The sequence below is a fragment of the Anoplopoma fimbria genome, chromosome 18 (genome assembly GCF_027596085.1).
Source record: "Anoplopoma fimbria isolate UVic2021 breed Golden Eagle Sablefish chromosome 18, Afim_UVic_2022, whole genome shotgun sequence".
Classification (NCBI taxonomy): domain Eukaryota; kingdom Metazoa; phylum Chordata; class Actinopteri; order Perciformes; family Anoplopomatidae; genus Anoplopoma; species Anoplopoma fimbria.
The window spans coordinates 3,911,527-3,933,448 of NC_072466.1; the positions used below are offsets into that span (position 1 = coordinate 3,911,527).

General features: G+C 44.3%; 1 protein-coding gene across 1 annotated transcript in view; it reads right to left on the reverse strand.

Moving 5' to 3' along the window:
• Positions 1-1,122: 1,122 nt before the first annotated feature.
• Positions 1,123-21,922, reverse strand: part of runx2b (RUNX family transcription factor 2b) — a 38,575-nt gene continuing 17,775 nt past the window's right edge. Inside the window, exons 2-7 of the mRNA XM_054618350.1 lie at positions 21,166-21,422; positions 19,672-19,828; positions 17,602-17,706; positions 7,109-7,276; positions 4,298-4,459; positions 1,123-1,601 (exon numbers count right to left, since the gene is read on the reverse strand). Coding sequence (XP_054474325.1) covers positions 1,123-1,601; positions 4,298-4,459; positions 7,109-7,276; positions 17,602-17,706; positions 19,672-19,828; positions 21,166-21,422 — 1,328 coding nt within the window. The remainder of the gene's footprint in view (positions 1,602-4,297; positions 4,460-7,108; positions 7,277-17,601; positions 17,707-19,671; positions 19,829-21,165; positions 21,423-21,922) is intronic.

The window sequence follows — 21,922 nt, forward strand, 5'->3', positions numbered from 1 at the left end:
ACATGTCAGGTTGTGAATAAATGTACCATTTCTTATTTGGACAATAAAATACATGTGTATCTGTGTGCATGTCAGACCAGGCAAACCAAATAAAATCAAGCAGAATCTCCCCAACGGGTAATTATATTTTTTTTCTTCCTGTTAAAGCTCTCTTTCACAGTATTTTGCCAAGAGGCACAATACCAGTTATTGCTCAATAAATACCAATAATGGTTTGATTCAAAGCCAAATGTGTGTCAACGCCCAGCGAGGATGTCGGGCTCTTTAACGTGTGGAGCAGTTAAACTGAAAGTTACACCAGAAGAAACATGTTGCAATACTCTTTGGAAAATTACATTTCATATTCGAAACGATTTAAATCTTTGGGTACTACCAAAAAAAAAATAAAAAAAAATATTAAACCTCTCACTCTCTTAAATTACCAATCAAAAAAAAACAAAAACATTTTAACTTAGTCATATAGATGAAACAAAAATATTCAGATTACACGTCTTTGACTCAAGTTTCAAATACAATACATAATTTATGGCTTTATAAGTTAAAAACTAAGAAAAACGCCTCAATCTACATCAACGTTTCACCCACAATATACAAGTTAAATTAATTGGTTTAAAGCAAATTTTTACTGTCCATACCACTTAAGGTAACATATGTGTTACTCTCATCACTTGCTACTCAGTGCCTAACTTGCATCTTGATATTGTCGTAGTACAAAAACATGCTCTGCAAAAAAAGCCTTATTGAAATACAAACACTATACAAAAGAGGCAGTCTTTTACAAATATTGTTTGAAGCATCCCTTAGCTTGTGGATTATAATAAAAGTGAAGTAATGTCTCATCCACTTGGGCCGAGTAAACCAAAAAAATGTCTCTCTCATTATTGCTGTGAGAATGACTCCCTTTGTAGTGCCTTTTGGTCAAAACACATTCCAGGAAGACAAGTCCATACGAGTCTGTTTTTTTTTCTTCTTTTTTTATCTCAACCTTAATTTCCAAGTAAAAAGCAGAGATAGCTGATGAGAGCTCAAAAAATCCCCTTTTCAATAAAAATAAAAAAAAAGGTTTTGTGCTTTCAAACCACGACATCAGTTGACTTCCAATCTCTGCCCCGTTGGTTTTCTTCAATATGGCCTCCAGACGGCCTCATCCATCCGGCCTCCGGGGTTCAGAACCGTCGGGGAGTTACTGTGACTCCCGTCTCCGTCCACCCCTCCCTCCGTCTGGCTGGGCAGGTTGGGGTTCACCAGGGAGGTGCCCGTGGAGGCGCTAGTGCAAGGCGGGATCATCCTGGAAGGCGAGCGATCCCCGCCGGGGACCATGGAGAACTGGTAGGAGCCGGACGAGGCGCCGTAGTAGAGATAGGGCGTGCTGCTGGTCTGGAAGGGTCCGCTCTGGCTCTGGGTGGAGCCCGGGTACGGAGGAGGAAGGTAGGTGTGGTAGTGAGCGCTGCCCAGCGACATGGCGGAGGTGACGGGCGGGGTGTAGGTGAAGGTGGCCGGGTAGTGCATCCGGGGGCTGGAGAACCGGGTCTCCGTGAGGCCTGGTAGACCCGGGAACTGACGCTCGAACTGTCCGGGGAACGGGCTCAGGTCGGAGGAACCTAAAGACAGAGAAACATTTATTTATTCAGGATCCTCAGAGCAGAAGATGTCATCATGCAAGCAGGAATTATTTGTCAGTTTGAAATGTGGCTTTGGACTCTTAAACTATTTAATACTTTGTCTTGTAGAGTAATTGAATTGAACAAATAAGTCCCTTGAGGAATGAAACAGTAGTAAACCGAATTATACGTGATCAAATATTTTCAGCCAGATATGTGTTTCGACTTATTTAGGCTAATGGATTTCGTGGGCACAGTTATGGAAAAGCATTCATCTATAAATATTGTGATATTCATCAAACTTCACTGGTGTTTTTCCTGTCAACTCACAAAGTTTTGATAAAGTTAACAAAAACACATCACAGAGACGTCTCGCGTATGCATGCGCCTTAATATGTTTACGCCTGCATATTTATGTTTCTGTGTGTGTGTTGGCGCATGTGTATCTGTATAACTGTTTATGCATGCAAATCTCTCTGTGTGTGTGGGTGTGTGTGTGTGAATACTGTATGCACATAAAAAAAGCAGTTGGGATGAATCAGGAGCTGCACATGTGGAAACACTTTGAGCAGAAACAGTTTCCATGAGATCCATAATGAGGCAGGGCTGAGCTCTGATGTGGCTCCTCTCCTCGCCTCCCATCGGCTCCAGAGTGTGTGTGTACGTCTGTGTGTGTGTGTGTGTGTGTGTGTGTGTGTGTGTGTGTGTGTGTGTTCATGTGCACGCGCATGAACGAGAGAGAGAGAGAGAGAAGGAGAGAGAGAGAAGGAGCTGCTCCATCTCACCCTTCGTTCCTCTCTTCGCTTCATCCCTTAAAAAATACCCAGAAACCACTAACTGGCTGCGGCGAGCTTCGCGCCGGGCCCAGAGTTTAAGGAGAATAGGAGGTCCCCCCCCCCCCCTCTCTCTCTCCCTCCCTCCCTCCCTCCCTGCCTCCCCCCCTCCCGTCTCCTCTCAGCGGTTTGGTCCAGCCATGGCGCTCTTATCATAAATCACCAGGCGTCTTCCGTGTCACCATGTCTGCTGCGAGAGGACATGGGGGTGGCGGGGACAAGGAGCGAAGGGGAGAGGAGGGGAGGAGGGGGAGGGAGGAGGAGGGGGAGACGCAGTGTTTATGTGCAGGGAGGAATTGCGAAGCCGGGTTTTGTCGCTAAGCGTAGGATAGCATATGCTGCCAATTAGGGCCTTTTAAACTTCCTCTTTCCACGAGATCCGTCTGATTCTAACAGGGAATAGAGGGAGATTTGTCTCCGCTGTGGAGGAGCGCCGTGATCTCAGACGGATGACCGGCGCTGTTCAATAAAAACTTCTGCTTTTAACATTTGGACCTGTGATGATGAGCCAGATCGAACTTTTAATAGTTTAAATAAAACCAGAGTGGAGCAATGTCTAAATATTTAGAAGGATTTTTTATTTTATTTCTTTTTTTACAAACTCTTATGAATGAGATGTTTTTACTTGACTGGTGAACTTTTGCATCCGCTTTTCTTAGCGACTGTAGCTTTTACCGGCACACGAGCCGGGTTGGGTGAAGGTGTGCATGGAGAGGAAGGGGGGAGGGGGAGGAGGAGGAGGAGGAGGAGGAGGCGGGGCGGTGCAGAGTTTTGCACCGGAGCGTCCATATCAGCTTCTGCTTGTACTTGTCGGTATGTTCTGTGGCTGGATACTGTTACAGAGCGGCCTGGCGAGTGTCAACATGATCTCCAGAGATCTGAGAGCCTTAGTCACATCACTTAGAGGGCATTAAGCGCTTCGAGGTGTGCAAGCGGGTGAAGGGGTTTCTCGGGTGGGGGGGGGGGGGGGGGGCTGCGTTCACGTGCACGAGTGTGTCACTTTGAGAACAAAGCACCGACGCTCGTGAGATGAAAGCTGAAAGGAAAGACCGAACTAATCAAAGTTGACAGGGCAGCTGGCTGGATTTTAAACCCTCTCTAATGCAGAGTCACACGGCTGCTTCGTAATCACACACACACACACACACACACACACACACACACACACACACACACACACACACACACACACACACACACACACACACACACACACAGGAGGGTGTAGTGTGTTAGAACAAGAAAACAGAGAGAGAAAAAAAAGTAAGGTAGAGAAAAAAAGAAAACTCACATGGCAGTGAGTCAAACAGGTGTACGGGGGAGAAACTTGTCTGGCGGCATGTAGGGAGTTTAAAGGAACAGAGACAAATTGGAACACAGATGCTGCCGTTATGGCAAACAGGCTGAAGGCTGAGGCAATTACCCAGAATGCCTTGTGAGAGCTGCGTATTGCCATAAAGACACTTTATTTGTCAGTCACAAGCCTGTTATTATCCCCGGGCCTGTTATTACCCATACTCCTCTGGGATCAAAGGGCTTGAAGAGAGGAAAAAAACAAAAACGGAAACAATCGTTTTTTTTCTCTACTGTCATCCACGCCATCCAAAACCGCTCTCTGGAGCCAATAGCAGCTCACTGTGCTCTATGGATCTCTGGTTGGTAGTAGCATGTAGAGGGTTTTTTTTCCTGTCTGTTTATGTGCCTGGTTTTGAGTTTGTGTGAACGCCTGTCGCTCTCACTCCCCTTTTACCCTCCGTCTATCGCATAAGAAAAAAAACGGATTATCTGGATTATCTGTGGCAGTTCAGCCCCCTGACAGAGAGACTCAGTTGCTTTCACACAGCGGCAGAGAGGTGGTTCTACCTGGCAATCGTCTAGGCACGTCGCTGATGGCGGGCAGACCCGTGCCTCGGCTGGAGGAGAGGGGGGTGGTGGAGTGGACCGAGGGGGACGCCATGGGACTCAGGTAGGACGGGTACGTCTGTTCGTACGACCAGGGAGGAGAGGACTGGGACTGACGAGGGTCTGATGGGGAGAAGGACAGCGACGGAAGGAGAGGAAGAAGGAGAAAGAAAGAAAGCCATACAAAGAGGGAAAAAACAGACAGGAAATGAAAGAAAGAATAATTAGCGGTGGCCCATCAGCTGGTTTAAATGCTCTAAATTGTTTGGGTATAACATTCACAACAACTGCAGACATTATTAGTGTCTCTGTTTGTCTCCCTGGGTTTAGAGGTAAGTATCAGTTGGGCACGTTATGCAACGGCCTCCATAATGACACATCTAATGTTTACCTTCCAAGAGAAGATCTTCCTGTTTGCCTTATAAAACATTGTGCTTGCAGCTGAGGCACAGAAAGCCTTGCTGGCACACAACCAGGGCATAAACACACCAGCAGACAACCAGCACACACTCTTTATTGTGTGTGTGTGTGTGTGTGTGTGTGTGTGTCTGTCTGTCTTGCAACACTACAGCGGAGCAGGAAAGTCGGCCGATATATTGAATTATACGCCAGCTATTCTTAGGTGTCTAATGTGTGGTGATTTACAGTCTCTGAATCAGTGATTGCCAGGGGTTGTAAAAAGATTGTAGGACTTGCAGAACTAATTTGAAGAAAAAAAAAAGAATTTAAGAATATATTGAGTTAGCTCGAATTCTTGAACGCTATGTGTTGCCATTGAGAATGCTGGAAAAGTAGTTAGCAAACAAGCAGAGAGATCAAAATGGATAAAAGGTTGAAATAGACGGCTAAAAATAATGAATAACAGTTGAAAAGGTTTTCTAAAAGCACTGATGGATAAATGGTTAAACTAGATATATAAATGAATGGATAAACGGAAGAAATTGTTTGCTAAAATCATTCGGGAAATGGTTTAAAAGACAGTAAGTAAGTAAAAGAAACGGGTACTGGTTAGATGTCCAGCAGCTGCTCCAAATGGGGACGGAGTCTGAATGTGAAAGTGACTAAATCGACTTTATTAAAAGTTCAACTGTATGAAAACATAAATATCCACTTTATGTAAAAAATCCTGTTCAATAACATCCACTGTAAAATCAATTAAAGAGGTACATCTGAGAGGGCTGTGGGGTTACTGCTCTAATCAAAGCTTCACCTTAAAAATATTAACACCTGCATTCACACACAATTAATGTCCAATCCGGTGTTTAATAGTCTCCGCTCTCCACCACACCGCTACGCTGCTCAGACATCCCTAAAAATGATCCACTAAGTAATCCACTGCAGAGCCGTGCCAGACAGTAACTAAGAGCCACATGACGACCTGTGAGGAGCCTCCAGAGGTGTGCGGGCGATCAGGTAGCAGCGATCTCCACCCCGTGAGAGATGCTGTTACCTTCTAGGATGTAGATTGGATAAGATTGACGGAGCAGAGAGAGACAGACGATCTCGGAGGACGTGGATGTTATGCGGTGCAGTCACGATGTGCACATGGCTCCAGATATCTCACCTTACATACAGTAAGTGTTGCTCAGCATGTGACTCAGCCTGCTAGCTTATTCAGGGATGCCCTTTAGGACACTGTGCAGACAATTTGAGGAGCATATTGTGGATCGTTCTACTCTTGGATTAATGCTTTCTTTGTATTTATTTGGCAGTTTGGATGTACAATTTTATTTTATATATATATATATATATATAATATATAAATATATATATATTTTTTTATTTTAACAGAATTCTGCAGGGGTGATGTATTTCTGGTGGCAAACCCGAAAGTTAGTATCGCACTGGTTTTCAAGACGACGGTATTTTTCCGTTGTATTTTGGATAATCACAGAACAATAAACGCAAATTTATGATACTTATCAGCAAGATAATCTTCCCAGATGAACATTACTTTTAGATTTTTTAAGCTTAAATACAATAGCCAGGTGTAAAAAGTTTACTTCAGGCTATAAACTATCTACACTAGCATACACATGTAAAGGTGGTAAAGGTTTTTAAGACACATAAAAAAAAAAAAAGAAGTAATTCACGAGTACGGTTACTGATGAATTTCATTTTGTAGAAGAAAACGATGAAATCTCTACAGCTTGTGTTAACCACAGATCTTATTTCAGGCATCTAATCAAAAGCCTATTAAAAAAAAACCCATTGACTTTGAGATGAGGGAACTGGAAGTGGAAAAACCTGACACACCAGATGTTTAGTTACACAGAAACATCTGAGAAACCATCATTAGAAACTGTGTGGAAAAGGGAATGTACTTTCAAAAATAGACGCGGCAGGTGATTGGATGAACCATCTGTCAATCAAACTCTTACAAAGGTGAGTCGGGAGAAGAGCAAAATCATCTTTACCATCAAGAACAGCCCCATCAGTTCAGATTCAAAGAAAGAAACAGGATAACCCAACAGGGTGAAACCTGTAATTATATTCAATCTGTATTGAAAAAGGTTTCATTGTTCAGTACCAGGAAATAAAGTTGGTAAAATGGTATGACACATCTGACAGATGACATACACTTTGAAATAAATTCCCTGTAAAAGCTCTTATTTAACAACACCTGTAATGTAATCCATGAAGATCTTTTTCACAGGTAGGGTCAGAGGTCAAGACGCTGCTCTATGACACCTCACTAGGGCGGATGCTCGCTGTTATGGTGCTTAAACCTCAATCTTTTCTAGGTCTGAGGTAAAGGATTCTGCTGCTCACCTGTTATCTGTGTCTGTCCCTGCGGGTTGAAGGAGTTGGCCCCTGCGTTGAGATTCGGCCGGGGCCCTTGAGTGGGAATGGCCACCCTCACCCTCATCCTCTCCAGCTCACTAAGGCGGTCTGAGAAGAGACCAGTTTTGGGAGGGTCCTCAAGTTTCTGACGATGTCCTGTGGACATAAAGAGGTGTTTTTATTGGTATGAAAATATGTATTATATTTCATAAAAGTGTTTCACATGATCTGTGCTTGTTTGTTTGTTCATCTTGGCGTGCCGTTTGTCAGTTGTTCTCCATAATGTAATGTTTTAATGACTCAGCTGTACTCGAGTGCCATGCCTTACTCTGCAAACACAGTTTGTGCTCCCAAACAAAGAGGATGGAAATGAGATGCTACATCCTGCTAATTAACAAAGACTCGCAATTATCTCATATCACCATCGCATGAGAGGGAAAACGAAAAGAGTAACGAGCGACGGGGAAGAGTGAGAAGTTGCATGTATGTTTAGTTTCAACCTGAGGCTTCTTCTTCAGGTAAACACCAGCTCTCACGGCATCAGCCCCATTATCCCCGCAGGGGTTCGCAACTTATGCCAAACATATTCTGTCTTTCCTGCACTCCTCTGCCAATACTTTTACACCCTTTATATCCCTCATTTCTTTTTTATATCATCACTCTTTCAGGGCCAGTAACTCTAAACCTCTCATATATGCAGATCCAGCACATGCACTTCGCAAACACATAGATCATACACACAAACAAAAGATGATGTGTCACTCTCTCCGTCTGATTCAGCCCTTCTTAATCCCAGCAGCCCAATCAGCCACGTAGTGGGAACCACATCAAAACCTGCCCCGGGGCCCAGGTGTAGACTGTAGTTTAGCAAAGGTGGGGTAGAAAGAGAAGCCTGTGCGCACACACACACACAAACACACACACACAATCTTTTTTTTTTATCAGTGACAGGGTTGTTTCAGTGTGTCTGTCTGGTCTCGCACTAGCTCTCCTGTAAAGGCGGTAAAGTAAATATCAAACAGAGGAGAGTAGAAACTCCCGCTGCGCTTGGCAGAGCTCCAGCTGGCTCGGCCAAAAAAACAACGAGCTACTTCAGAATCCAACCCAACCTGCCTGCTGCCGGGCCCGGGAACAAAGGCCTGGCACTACACCTACAGGACTGACTGTAATGGAGGGAGAGGAGATCTTCAGAAACATCACCATTACAAAGATCAAAGACAAAGAGAATCCAGCGGGGGTCCTCGTGGACTAACAGTCCAACATGTGTACTAATGACCCCCCCGCTGTGGAGCTTCGTAGCATTTCAACTCGGGCTGTGCGATATGGCTAAAATCTTCTATCCAGATATAGGTCTTGCCATTTCTCGATTACAATGTCACAATAAAACAATATTTTCTGGTAATTCAACGATTAAATAGTCTTTTTGAAATAACCACATGGTTTTATGTACACTTGTGTGAATTAAATACTTGACAAGTAGAGTATTTCCTCATTTAATTAAGAACTTTAGTGCACCGTAATCAAATTTTATGAGAAATTTGTAAGTACGTGCTTGTTATTATCAACCTAGACGAGGTAATTATGTATCGCTGTCATCTCAATATATGTTTAATCATGATTTGATTTATCGAAAGATGATAAATTATTATATTGAATTATTGCCCAGCCCTAAAGTGAGACCAATATTTCTCTCTCTCTTCAGATTTCACCATCAAATAAAAGGCCAAATGGAAACAAAATAATATTTTTTAAACAGCCTCGTCCTTTGTGTATCATGTTTCCCCTTCAACAAGTTCCAATTTTTTTTTATTTTGGCCACAGAAATGCTTTTATAAAACCATCTGACTCCTCACAACAAATTAATTTATTCTGGAAATCTGCTCTGCGATGACACGAGGATGGCGGGAGTGGAAATGCAGCCGGTGATGGTCAGACGGACCGTGACTTTTATTACAGTGACGTTACCGGACTGGCATCATCATCATACAGTTCAAAATAAACACTCTCATCATCTGCCTCTTTACATAGTTGCTTTGGAACGCAAATAATACCGGCTACTTGAAAAACCTCAGCTCATTGAAGCTTTTGGTTTTTAAAACATAATTCATGGCCGCATTTCATTAATAATATTTCCCCCGTCGCTCCTGTGGATAATTTGTGCCTCTCGCTGGCATTCCTCATCTCTCTGTGCAGGCTGTGCCCAGTCAATCATAGCGTTTCCATTTTAAAACAGACCAAATTTCTATTCTAAAAAAGCCTCGGGGACACAGTGCGGGCTTTGTGCGCGGCCCCGTCTCCTAGTGATGGGAATAAATAGCAATGGGAGACCGAGGGAGATGAGGGGGGGGCAGGCACGAGGGGGAGGAGGCACATGGAGAGGAAGAGACCATGATGACCAGTAAATTAAGAGCACTGGATGGATTGGAACCAGTCAGGGGACACAGTGCTGAGCACAGAGGACGGCGAATGGTGAATTAGTTAGAGAAGGCTTAGGATTTCGACATCTGTGAGGAAGATCACAAAATACAGACAGATAAAAGATATTTACATGTATATTTAGGGAGCTAAAGAGAAGTCTGATCTGTAGGACAAGCCAGCTCTCTGTCACTGAGAGACTTAAACTTGTTGACGCAATTTCAGTAGCTTTTAGCTCAGCTACCAAATTGTCAGGAAAACCTATGGATGCAACCTAGTTTGAAGGAAAACCAGCGTATGTTTTCCTCCTATAGGAACACAGCATGTCAACCACAACATTAAGGCCCAATTCACACTGCAAACAGAAAGACCTCAAGTCCATTAGTTTAGCCTGCCTTGACAGTAAATACAGTTTTTCACGAGTTAATTGCACCTTTTAGACGACAACTGTTGCCAAACACAAGACGCCTCAGCTGTTTTATCGGAACCCTAGCAGGGCGGAGGAATGAGCCGGGGGTATTTAAAGGAGCGGGAAAGGCGGATGATTTCACTGCCGTAGGGAAAGTCCCTGAGATTCCCATCATCCCTGTGAAAACAGCGGAGATTTTCGATAGCGCCTGCCACTTCCCTGCCCAGCCAGCGTCCGGAAACATGGACAGATTCAGACCAGATGTGAGCAGCTTGCACACACACACACACACACACACACACACACACACACACACACACACACACACACACAGACACACACAGACAGACACACACATGTAAGATTGGACGTATGCAAGCACACGTCTGCGCATGCAATCATGCACATTTGCACTCATGCATCATGCATACACCCTTGCACATGCACATACAACACGGGCTCACACATGCAGACACACACACTTCAAAAAAAGGTGAATAAAGATGAGATAACACCTCTATAGATAGTATCTCCAATCACACAGTTGCACACTGATCCTAGAATAGTATTATTTCAGCCGTCCCTGAGACATAAGTCTGGATTCAACTCGCCCCTGTTGATCTGATAACAGTTAGTAAGAGCAAGTACGCAAACAGACTATAAGTCCTCTGTAATTAATGGAGGCATTAGATTGGATCTGAGGCTGATCACAGAGATCTTTGACCAATAGTTTGCTGTTCCCTCATATATCCTGGCTGAAAATATTCCTCTAAATACCTGCTTTTTTTAGGCGAAGGAAGGGTTTGTACCGGGATTTTTCATGACAAGGGAACCAATGTGCTCTGCAAAAACATAGTTCCAAGGCCTAAAAAGTTTAAAGGGATAGTTTTTGGGGAAATATGCTTGTCCGCTTTCTCGCTGAGAGCTAGCTTAGCTTAGCATAAAGACTGGCAACAGGGGGAAAGAGTTAGCTTGACTCTGTCTAAAGGTGATAAAACGTGTTTCAAACAAGATATTAAGCCTCGTGAAAGAGCTTTAGAGCTGCTGGTAGGTTGATTTTTGTAACATATGCGTATTACATGGTGGAGAAAATGTTTCTAAAATGTCAGTTTATCGTTTAAAGATCTTCTTTAGTTTTCAGCTATCACTTCAGACACATCACTCGGAAATGTCCTCGCCTGCTGCCTGTATAAGTAACGTGAGGAAAATGCAGAGGGCCAGAAAATTCTGGGATAAATGGGATAATTTATAAATTTGGTGTCGCGTCATGCCCTCTAAGCCCTTCAGGCTGGTTTATGATCACTGGGTGAGCTTGGATGAATGTATCTTTGGGGCTGATTCAGAAAAACCCCCATGCTCATGGAGCCTGGGTTGAATCAGCCAGTCTGTGTTTGTGTGTGTGTGTGTGTGTGTGTGTGTGTGTGTGTGTGTGTGTGTGTGTGTGTGTGTGTGTGTGTGTGTGTGTGTCAGTCATCTCGCAGCGGAGCAGCCAGTAAAGCCGATGAATGAATACACTGCCTCCATAACTTTTTTTTTTTTTTTTTTTTTTTCATTTGGAGCTACTCACAGTGGCCATGTTGTTTTTTTGTGAGCGGTCAGAAACAATGAATTATTTCAGGTGGCAATCTGAAACTGGCAGAGCGTGGCTCGAAAAAAAAAAAGGAAAAGCGCTGAGTGGGGTGACAGCCAGACGCCCGTCTACCATGGGGGTCTGGTATAAAAGGGAGAGGAGGGAGAGAGATGGGGGGGGGGGACAACACAAATAGAAATGGAAAAAAAAGAGGAAGAAGTGAAAGAGAGAGGAGGTGCAGGAGATGAGGCAGCGAGCGAAGGAGAGAAAGAGACGGAGAGAGAGAGAGAGAGAGAGAGAGAGGGGGGGCCAGGCTGTCGTGGAGCGCTGCCAGCCGTCTGTGTGGTCCATGCGTTCCAGCCTGGAGGAAGCAAGCCAGGCAAGGGAAGGGCGCACACACACACACACACACACACACACACACACACACACACACACACACACACACACACACACACACTTACATACACACACACACACACACACACACACATAGCCGTACACAACAATTCCCAAAGGCGAAACATTTATTGAATACAAAAAGACATTATATACACACTTGTACGATATTGTACAAAGTATAAAGAGCACACACACACACACACACACACACACACACACACACACACACACACACACACACACACACACACACACACACACAACACTGACACACACAGTTTGGCTTGCGTGTGCTCCCTCTGCACCTCTCTGCTCACATTAAAGTGCTTTGATTCAAATCCCTCTGAGATTTTTTTAACTGCAGCTCTGGGCCAACCAACTCCAGACCCTCTTTCATAATCGTTATCTCTTTTTTATTATTCACTTTCTGCCTCCCTTTCTCTCTCTCTCTCTCTCTCTTTATCCCGCTGTCTTCCTCTTCTGTCTCTCCCTCCCACTGAATGATTTTGTGTTTTTTCGTTGTAAAGGCCTTGGCACCTCTTCAAGGAACTTCATAAGACATTCAACTGACTGACTGCCTCTGGAAAAGCCTGCAGTCTTTTTCTTTTTTTTCCTCTCTTCTCTCTCCCCTCCCACCCTTCCTCTCTCTTTTCATTCCCTTTCCTCCTGATGTTTTGGGTGAGTTTTATTTGTCCGGCTCCCATTGTTAAAAGCTGTTTCGAGTAAGGCAGCAGCAGATAGCTGTGTGTGTAACTGTCTGTGAGGGAGAAAAGAGTATTGAGTCTTCTAAAATCCTCTTTAAGTACCTGGATGCAGTAAAAAAAATACACTTGAGGCTCTCACTGACAAGGCATGATAATCCAGACACATAAAAGGCCCACATATTCCTTTACATAAGTCAAAAGGCTGACATAATCTGTATAGTGTGGTGCTATGTAATTAGCTAGGATCTTAGCATTTAGCACTGAGCATAAACGGCTGTTGTTAAAAACAAAGCCCAGGCCTTAAAGCAGGTAATAATATGCTACAAGTGCATGTCATAGCATGTTTTTGTGTGACGACACTGTTCGGAGGCCTCGTGGTGTCATCATGACAGACATGTCAAATCCACTATCTTACTCATACTGTTTTCAAACTAGCAGCAATCAAGGTGGCAGTTTCTTTTTAAAGAGTTTGGATGGGGCGTATGCTACCAACCACTCCTATAAGCTTGTTTAGGTGTGTGGGAGTCTTTAAGTAAGTATGGGTGTTAGTGTTTAGTGCTGCATTTAATACAGGGAACCATGAATTATCTTCTACTGCCAATCTCACTTGTGGTGTGCCACAAGGCTCAGATTTAGGTCCACTTTTGTTTTCTGTTTGCATGCTTCCTCTAAGGGACATTATTCACAAATATAATATTAAGTTGCCTTTTTATGCAGATGACATCCAACCATATGCATCAATAAAACTTGGCCATAAAAGCAATCTTGTCACACATTAACTACCCTAAATATATAAAATATCCTAAAGGGCAATAAATGTAAACTCAACTTATTTTTACTCATTCTAAAATATAACCTTGGGAGTCTGTTTAAAATATGTGAGTCCTGTTTTGATGCTCATCTTTTTTTTTATCTTGAACAGAGGTGTCATGGCTTCTATTTGATCACATTTAAACTAATGTAGACTTTTTTTTCATATTTAAAAATTCTAGTGCAGTTGGTCCAAAGTTGGGCAGCAAGGATCTTTCAGGATCGTGCGATCACATCATTACATCTAGCTCCAAAATACATCTGTCAACTCCTAACCCCTTGTGAGCTAGACCACAGGTCCTCTGGCAAGGGTCTCTTGGCTGTTCCTAGATTCGCAAGTCAGTATCTAGAGGTGGCCAAGCCTTCGCTGGGAGGGCTCCCAAACTTAAGAAGTCTTTGACGGTGAAATTTAGGCATGCTACTTCTACGTCAACTTCATATAAGTCCCTTCGCATGCATTTTCATGCTCATAATTTCGAACCTTCTATTAGCCACGATCATTTATTGTGATTTAGATTTGACTTTAATTGTCCCTTTTTGTCAATATATTATTATTATCTTATCCTCATTGCTATATGAAGAACTTTATATCTTGTTTAAAAAAAAAAGGCCATACAAATAAAGGTGCCATTATTATAAAAGCTACTATTATGAATGTATACAGAAGCATATCTGCAAGTATTGTGTAGCTAATGTATGTGAATGTGAGCATGTGTGTGACACAGAAAGAGTTTGGCTTGGCAGACAGGTCTCCTGAACCACTAATATTGTCTGCAGGCCGTTAAGTAACCAATGCCCCTTCCACAGACTTGTTAACACCCTGACCAAAATCGAACCAAAACACGACCCTGTCCCCGAGCCCCAAACCCCTCAGACCCAGCCGCTTCAAACACCAGAGAGCAGAGACGGGCCTGACCGCCAACCTCCACCGCTGACACACAAGTTGACAACACACACACACACACACACACACAAACACACCGACACACACATCACTTACTCTCAGTTATGCACAGTAACCGCTGCAATATGCCACAGCAAGACACATTACATGCGACGCCCTATGTTTTTTGTCACCTTCTATGTTTGTCTGTCATCAATTAACTATAATGAGAACAGTGGGTTTGGACAGAAAGCCTACTATATTGTGTTATTACGGCTTGGCTATTATCACTGAGGAAGTTTGTCTCAGTCGGCCGCCGCCACAGCCAGGAGCAACTGAAAGGAGACAGAACCACCTATAAAAGCATATTGGTTTAAACAACCACTCCCTGTCTATTAGCTCAAAATGACATTTAATGAGGCCTATTAGCTCTGCCCCGAATCAGCACTGTGGCTACACTAGACTAATGACATGTATAACACATACTCTCTCTGCAAAACCATGTCATGTGGGTCCACACATGTAGCCGCTTTGGGGACAGATATATATGCATTTGCAATCATAATCTACACGGGCAAACAGAGCCGCCTATACATGCATGTACAGTACGTTAGAACACACACACACACACACACGCAGACACGTAACATGTGCACACACTCGCTGAGCTGTTGGTGCAGTGGCAAACCACAGAGTAACCAAGAGCTGTCAAGCGATTAAGCACAATGCGAGCCACAGAAACCGAGTTAGCCTCCCGCTAATAACACAGTGGCCAGGAGGACTTGACTAACCACTTATCATGGCCACACATATACACGCACACTTACACCGTAAGGGAAATCCTACCGCAGATCTTTTAAAACTAGGCCTCGCTGATGTTCCTCACTCTGACCACGCAATTAATTAGCTGAAGCTCAGCGCCACAGTTCAGAGATATGGGGGCCCGTGCATTCGCGGGTGGTCCAGCTTTATCCACCCACTGATATTAGATGAGGAACTGCTGGGGAAATGACATCCCTCAGGACGGCTCATATGGCTGCCATAAGGCTCATCAAACACGCCGACACAAAACGTCCTTCCTGAATGAGACACCCACAACCAGGCAAGTCATTAACAGGGAGCAAAAGAACTGCCGACAGCGTCAGGAAAAGTGTACGAGCGTTAATAAAAAGCATAGAGAATGGATGCTTATTTTAGCTTCTTTCAGATTAGTAACCAGGCCGTGTTCAAATCGAGTGTTATTGTCAGTTTATTTCCCATAAACAACACTGTGTTTTCACAGAGAAGGACCACAGAGTGCCAGTGTGTGTCCGGCTTAAGACGGCCCACTGTTCTTTCTCCGTGTGTCTCGGTGCGGACCCCTCCCTGCAAGGGGCCCGGTGTACCACAGGCCTCCTAATTACCCAATCATTTAACACAAAATAGAGCTGTAATGGCCGACAAAGGGCCCCCATGTGTCAATGAAGCGTTCACAGATAGAAATCGCAGTTGTGGAGACAGCCCGGTGCTCTCAGCTGCGAGAGTCTCTCTCCCTGCTTAAAAAATCCTGGAGGAGGGGAGGTGCGGTTGAGAGGGCACATGTGTGTTTTGCCACCCTCCGACCTCGGCTTAATGACCCCTGAGAGGGAGACGTGTTCTGGCGGTAGTTTCGGGGTAAATTACACCGCCACTGCAATTCTGACCACTTAACAGCAAAGTAAAGAAGTTCAGGGGTTACGTATGATGACATACTCTTTACTGCTTAAATTACTGTCTTGAGACTGGAGTTGGAACATGCAGAATTTAACTTGTCTCAGACCGCAAATGGAAGGGGAAAGAACAATGAGTGAAAGTGTGAAGTCTACTCACACCGCCAGACTCCTCTCATCGGGTCATCAGGTAAAACTGCCTCTGTCTGCTTTAATGACCCAGTCTCTCTTCACAGAAGACCAGAAAGGCTTTCTACACATACATTTTAAGACTTGCAAACTTTGTTGAGTGTGTTTTCTAAACAAATCCTGCTCCGACTCCCATCTGCTCGCCACCAAATAACAGGACTTGTTTGAAAGTCATCTGACGGGGGACAACAGATGCACAGGAAATGCTTTTGATCAAACAAGATGGCTCGAGAGAGAGAGAGAGAGAGAGAGAGAGAGAGAGAGAGAGAGAGAGAGAGAGAGAGAGAGAGAGAGAGAGAGAGAGAGAGGATGGAGGGGAAGAACGTGGGTGTGATTGTCAGTACATGTGTGTTTGACGATAAGCATGTGCCCTTTGTTTCAGGGTGCGTGTACGGCTGAATGTCGAGCGTTTGAGGCATTTTTCTGGCACCGCGGGCAGGTTTCCTAACACAGAGACTGATGGTGGTGCTAATCCTACTGTCTGCAGGCTCCTCTGTGTCTCCGGGCTCCATGGTGCCATGTGTGACGGGGCAGTCGGGGCAGTCGGGGCGGACGGGTTTGTTTGTGATGTGATATTGTTCATTGAGACGCGCCATGAGATGAGAATATGTTTTTTTTTTTTTTTTTTATGAATAGGGAGGAGGGTTGGGGAAACAGCTGCATGCCAGACCAGTTGGCACTGACGGCTATAGTAAAGTTTTTTTTTCCCCCTCCTCAGTTGTTTTTATATGGCCCATTAAAATGAGCTGATGCTAGCGTTCTGCTACCCAGCGTACCCTCTCAGGAATAATCTGCCTCACTTTTTATTTCTTATTTATTTCTCTCAAACCGTCACATTCACAGGCGGCTTTGCTTTCTGAGAAGTCGACTCAATTAAATGTCTGTTGATTGCTAATTAAACCAGATCCCAACCTTTTCCAGTAAAAGCTTTTTGTTTGTTTGTTAATTAACTTGTTTTATACCCTTTCACCATTTTAGCTGGGGAATTTTCTGCCATTGGCTAAGTGTAGCCACACCCACAGCTTAGTTAAAGGGACACTCCACCGATTTTTTGAAGTTGAGTTTACTCATCATTTACTAATCAACCAGTGAAAATATTTCACAGTAAAATGTCTTCTGTGGCTCAGAAGGGAGCTCTGTAATGTCGTAGCAGAGTCTAATCAAAAGATGCTATTGAGTTGCATGATGGGAAATGTGGGATCCATTGCTTCTTGTGAATCCCCCATAAGTACAATACTAAATCACTGCACCAGTTTAAAGGCAAATCAAAGAAAGAAGTATGTTGTTGGCTGTGTGTGTGTGTGTGTGTGTGTGTGTGTGTGTGTGTGTGTGTGTGTGTGTGTGTGTGTGTGTGTGTGTGTGTGAAAACATATTTCCGTACTGTACTGTGTGTGCGTGCCTTTGTACTCACTCCTGGGCTCACGTGGTCCATCGACGGTGACCTTTATGGCTCGGTGGTAAGTGGCCACTTGTGGCGGGTTGGTAAAGACCGTGATTGTCAGCGTGAAGCTCTTGCCTGTGGTGACATCAAACAACATCAAATGACATGCCATCTGCAGAGACAATGACCTGCATTCATCTCTAAACCATCCCTAAGTCACAAGTGCGGTTCTGATCACATAACAGCAAATCATAACAGCAAAAATTGACTTTTAAGAGCTTTAACGACGGACAACATTGGCTCTTCGAGAGGGTCTATTTTGTTATTTTGGCGGAACCTAAATGGAAGCTTGACTGGAGGGAGCCAGTATCTTGTTATCCAGACTCTCTCTCTCTCTCTCTCTCTCTCCCCCCCCCCCCCCCCGTCTAACGCAGTGAGTGGGCGAGAGGCATTTTAATAGTCACTTCCTTTCTCGATAATCCCCAGCAGTTGCTGCTGCCTTGGGGTTGAGTGCGTGTGCGTACGCTCACATGTGCACGCTCGAGGAACGGTTATGAATCAGACTGCAAACAGCCAAGTCAGCAGCAGCGCTCACGTCTGAGGTATGCAGACGCATCACGTAGCCATGGGTACGCGCAGGAAACAGGAAGCGGGGGGGTCGGCGGGCAGGTTGCTGCAGCGACTCATTGGAGCAGCTGTCTGTTCGGACGCCCGTGCGTGTCCTCCCCCTCCGCACTGCACAGCACAGCGGCTCACTGTAAACATGCCTCTCTCGCAAAGCAGAGAAGAGATGATTTCGGGGGGAGATAGCAGAGCGCAGATGCAACAGGTGTTACACACACACCTGGTCTGACGTGCATGTGGGTGAATTAGGATTAAAGGGGGCTCACCTCCCTGCTTTCCGGGCATAATCTCTGCTGTCATCTGTTTACCTGTGATCTAATTTGGGCCTACTGTCAAGGCGCTCCTGCACACCGCTATACTATTAACTCTAATGATGCTATCAGGAGTATCTGATTACTCTCTAAATTACCTTCCTCGTCCATCCTTGCTGTCATGGAACCGTGGCACCGCTTCAACCCTGCCACTATCACTCCTTGTCCATCTCTGTCGGCTCTCTTTTAAGCTATCTGACATCCTATCAGCTCGCTCTGCTTGTACTCGTCGTGGGTATTCATTTCAGACACCTCGTAGTCTGATCTCCCCCACTACGGCTCCTATGTCACTTCCTGTGACTAGATTCCGTGTCTCATCTGAGGGACGCACACGCAAGGTCTCCGTGGCAACAGGTCCTGCCACCCCTGCCTCCTCCGCTTTCTATACTTTGTCACCTCTTCGCCTCTCCCGACCGCCTTCGCTTCCTCCCCTGTTTGACATCTACAACGGAGAAGGAAACTGGTGGAGTCGCTGACAGCTCTTATCACCGTCGAGTTATCGTCGGGCGACCGCTTTCTGTGAGGCCTTGTAGACAAGTCTCTCAGAAAAATATTTCCAGATGATTTAGTAAGGCGCTAAAATGATGCTAACAGTCGCCTTGGAGATGCCAAATATTCAGGGAATGCTATCGAACGCCCAATAGGAGTGTGAATCTGCCTCGCTGCCTGACAGCCTGAGGATATGTACAGAGTGATCAGCTGTGGGGCTGCAGCACTACCCAACATGTGTATGAGCCTGAACTGAGCTGGGTCATGTCAGGTGAACAAGGAAAGGATTTAAAAATAATTGAAAAAGGACTTGTTACTTGTTTGAGAACAACACTCAGCTGACACTAGACTGATCACACATACTATATTTGTCCAAAGCTTTGTTCCTTTAAGGAGAAAGATCAAAAGCAGGAAGCAGTCGGCTTAACAGATCTTTTCTGTCTCACCTGAGTTAAAAGATAAAAAAAAAATAAAAAAATAAAGGACCCTCATTTTAAAACAACACGATTCAACGCTCAGACGTTTTAGCCGGGAGTTAGAGATCATTATGTGGTTGCCACGAGGGGGAATGTGACCACTAATCCACACCGCTGAACCTAATAGCTCCTGCTGAGTTCTAGTAGTTGGTTTTTTTGTGCCGTGAATGAAGCGCAGAGTGTTTTCGGGGGGGGCTCACCTCTGCCGCTGCGGCCCACGAAGCGAAGGTCGTTGAAGCGTGCCACCTGGTTCTTCATCACGCCCGAAGCGTTCCGCAGCTCGGCGGAGTAGTTCTCGTCGTTGCCCGCCATAACGGTGACAACGGTCCCATCAGGTATGTCTCCCAGGGCAACCACCTGTCAGGGGCGGGGGGGTCACAAAGGTCAAAGATCAGAAATTCAGGAGCTACTCAGTTATACTACAACATATTCTCTTCCTCTGTTTATGGTTAAAGAAAATCTGAAAATTGATTTCAGAGAAAAAAAGAAGAAAAATTGCTTCAGTGAAATCAAACCTCATTCTCATTTTCACTGATAAAATAATTCTTCCAGCTAATGTGACAGACTTGTTTGACACCACACCGCCTTCCTTCGCATCGTGTTGATAAATGGATTTAATTTGACCTCATTTTAATTTTCTCAAGCGCAGTCATTAAAACAAAAGCGGCGAGGCCTCGTGTTATCATTTAGATTCCTGGATACAGATGAAAGGGCGTGAGCGGGCCTACAGAGCAGCGGTAATTACAGAGTCGTAGTAATAAAAACAGTTAAATAACACATATATTTTAAAATGTGTCACATTTCATTTGGAGCCAGGGCAACAGCTACAAATTTCCACTGTGATGCGTCTTTGATCCGTCCTGTAAATAATATCCGTCAAGTAATTAATAGGGCCTTTCCTGTGAAATATCATGGGAGCAAAAAAGTTGTCAGAGCTTCAGAAATGCCTGACGAGGGTTGAAACGCATAAAGAATGATCCTCTGCTCTGTGGTGAAATACACTTTTGTTTTCTGACTTTGTTTTGCTGCTCATTGAAAGTTCAGAAACATCAACATGTGAAGACCAATAAAAGCAAATTTGTATTATCATTAAAATAGTTGTTAAAATAGACCTTTATGTGGTTTTAACCTAAAAGTCACATGATGTGATATAGTTTGTTTTTTAAATCATTTTTAACAATTTTTAAAAATGTCATTAATTTACTCTGGAAACAAAAGCTTTGATTGTGTCATTATTCACTGGGAGGCCATGCGAGTGAGCCATAATTATTAAAGTGTACTGCATTAACTGAGTTTCAGCAATAAATAATAAAAAAAAAAATAGTTTGTTTACAAAATGAAAAGAGAAGAAAAACAATATAAAACATGTGATTCCTTTGCTACGTTTCTTTTTTCCTGGCCCTTTTAAACACCATGTTTCCTTAATGCTGTTGTGTGTTTTGTAATTAATTTTCTGTGTATATTTTGATTTAGAAAAAAAAATACACAAAAAAAGACACATTGCAGCAAAACGATGCAAATATACAAAAAGATGTTGTGTGATGTATAATAACGACACAAAATAAATAACAATATCTTGCTGATAAAAAAAAAATAGGAGGATGAAAACAACACATATTCAGATGAGATAAACTGCAAACATTTTCATTTTTCTTAAGGATCATGCACTATATATCTTTTGCTTCCTGACTCACCTTGAAGGCGACGGGCAGCGTCTTGTTGCACCGCCAGTGGGAGGGCAGCACCGAGCAGAGGAAGTTGGGGCTGTCGGTCCGGACCAGCTCGGCCGGGTGGTCGGCGATGATCTCGGCCATGCTGCGGTTCTCGTGTGGACGCAGCCTGGGAACCGCCGCGTCCGTCTGGCCGGTCGGAGAGCTCACGTCGTTCATCTTCCCCGGGACCGGCTGGAGGCTGTTGGACGGCGGACTGAACCTCCGACTGGCGCTGGGATCTACGGGAATGCGCATCACAACACCGTTGATTACCAGGAGGAAAAAAAAGGAGAAAGAAGGAGAAGAAGGAGGCTCTCCAGGTCTTCTCTGTGTGTCTTTTCTCAGGGAGGAGAAGTGTGTGCGTCGCTCCTCAACGCGCGTGCCAATGGAAAATGGGAATTTAGCGCACTGCAAGAAAAGCCTTTCTCCTCTCCTCTACGACATGAAATACACCTCTCCACCAAGAGAGAAACCACCCTGGAGAAGCTGGTGATGTTTTAAATGACGAGCTCTTCTTTTCTTTTTCTTCTTCCTTCAAACTTCTCGAGGGAGAGAGAAGCGTCCATGCGCCATAACGCAGGCGTAGCAGCTCGTGTGAGGATATAAATAACATCAAATAAATGTCCCGAGTGCGTAATGGGGATCTAGGATTTAAAAAAAAAAAAAAAAAAAGAAAAATGGAAAAGGTCGAGCCAGATGTTAAGAGGAGAGTTTTGTGTGTGTCTTCCTTTAGTGAAGA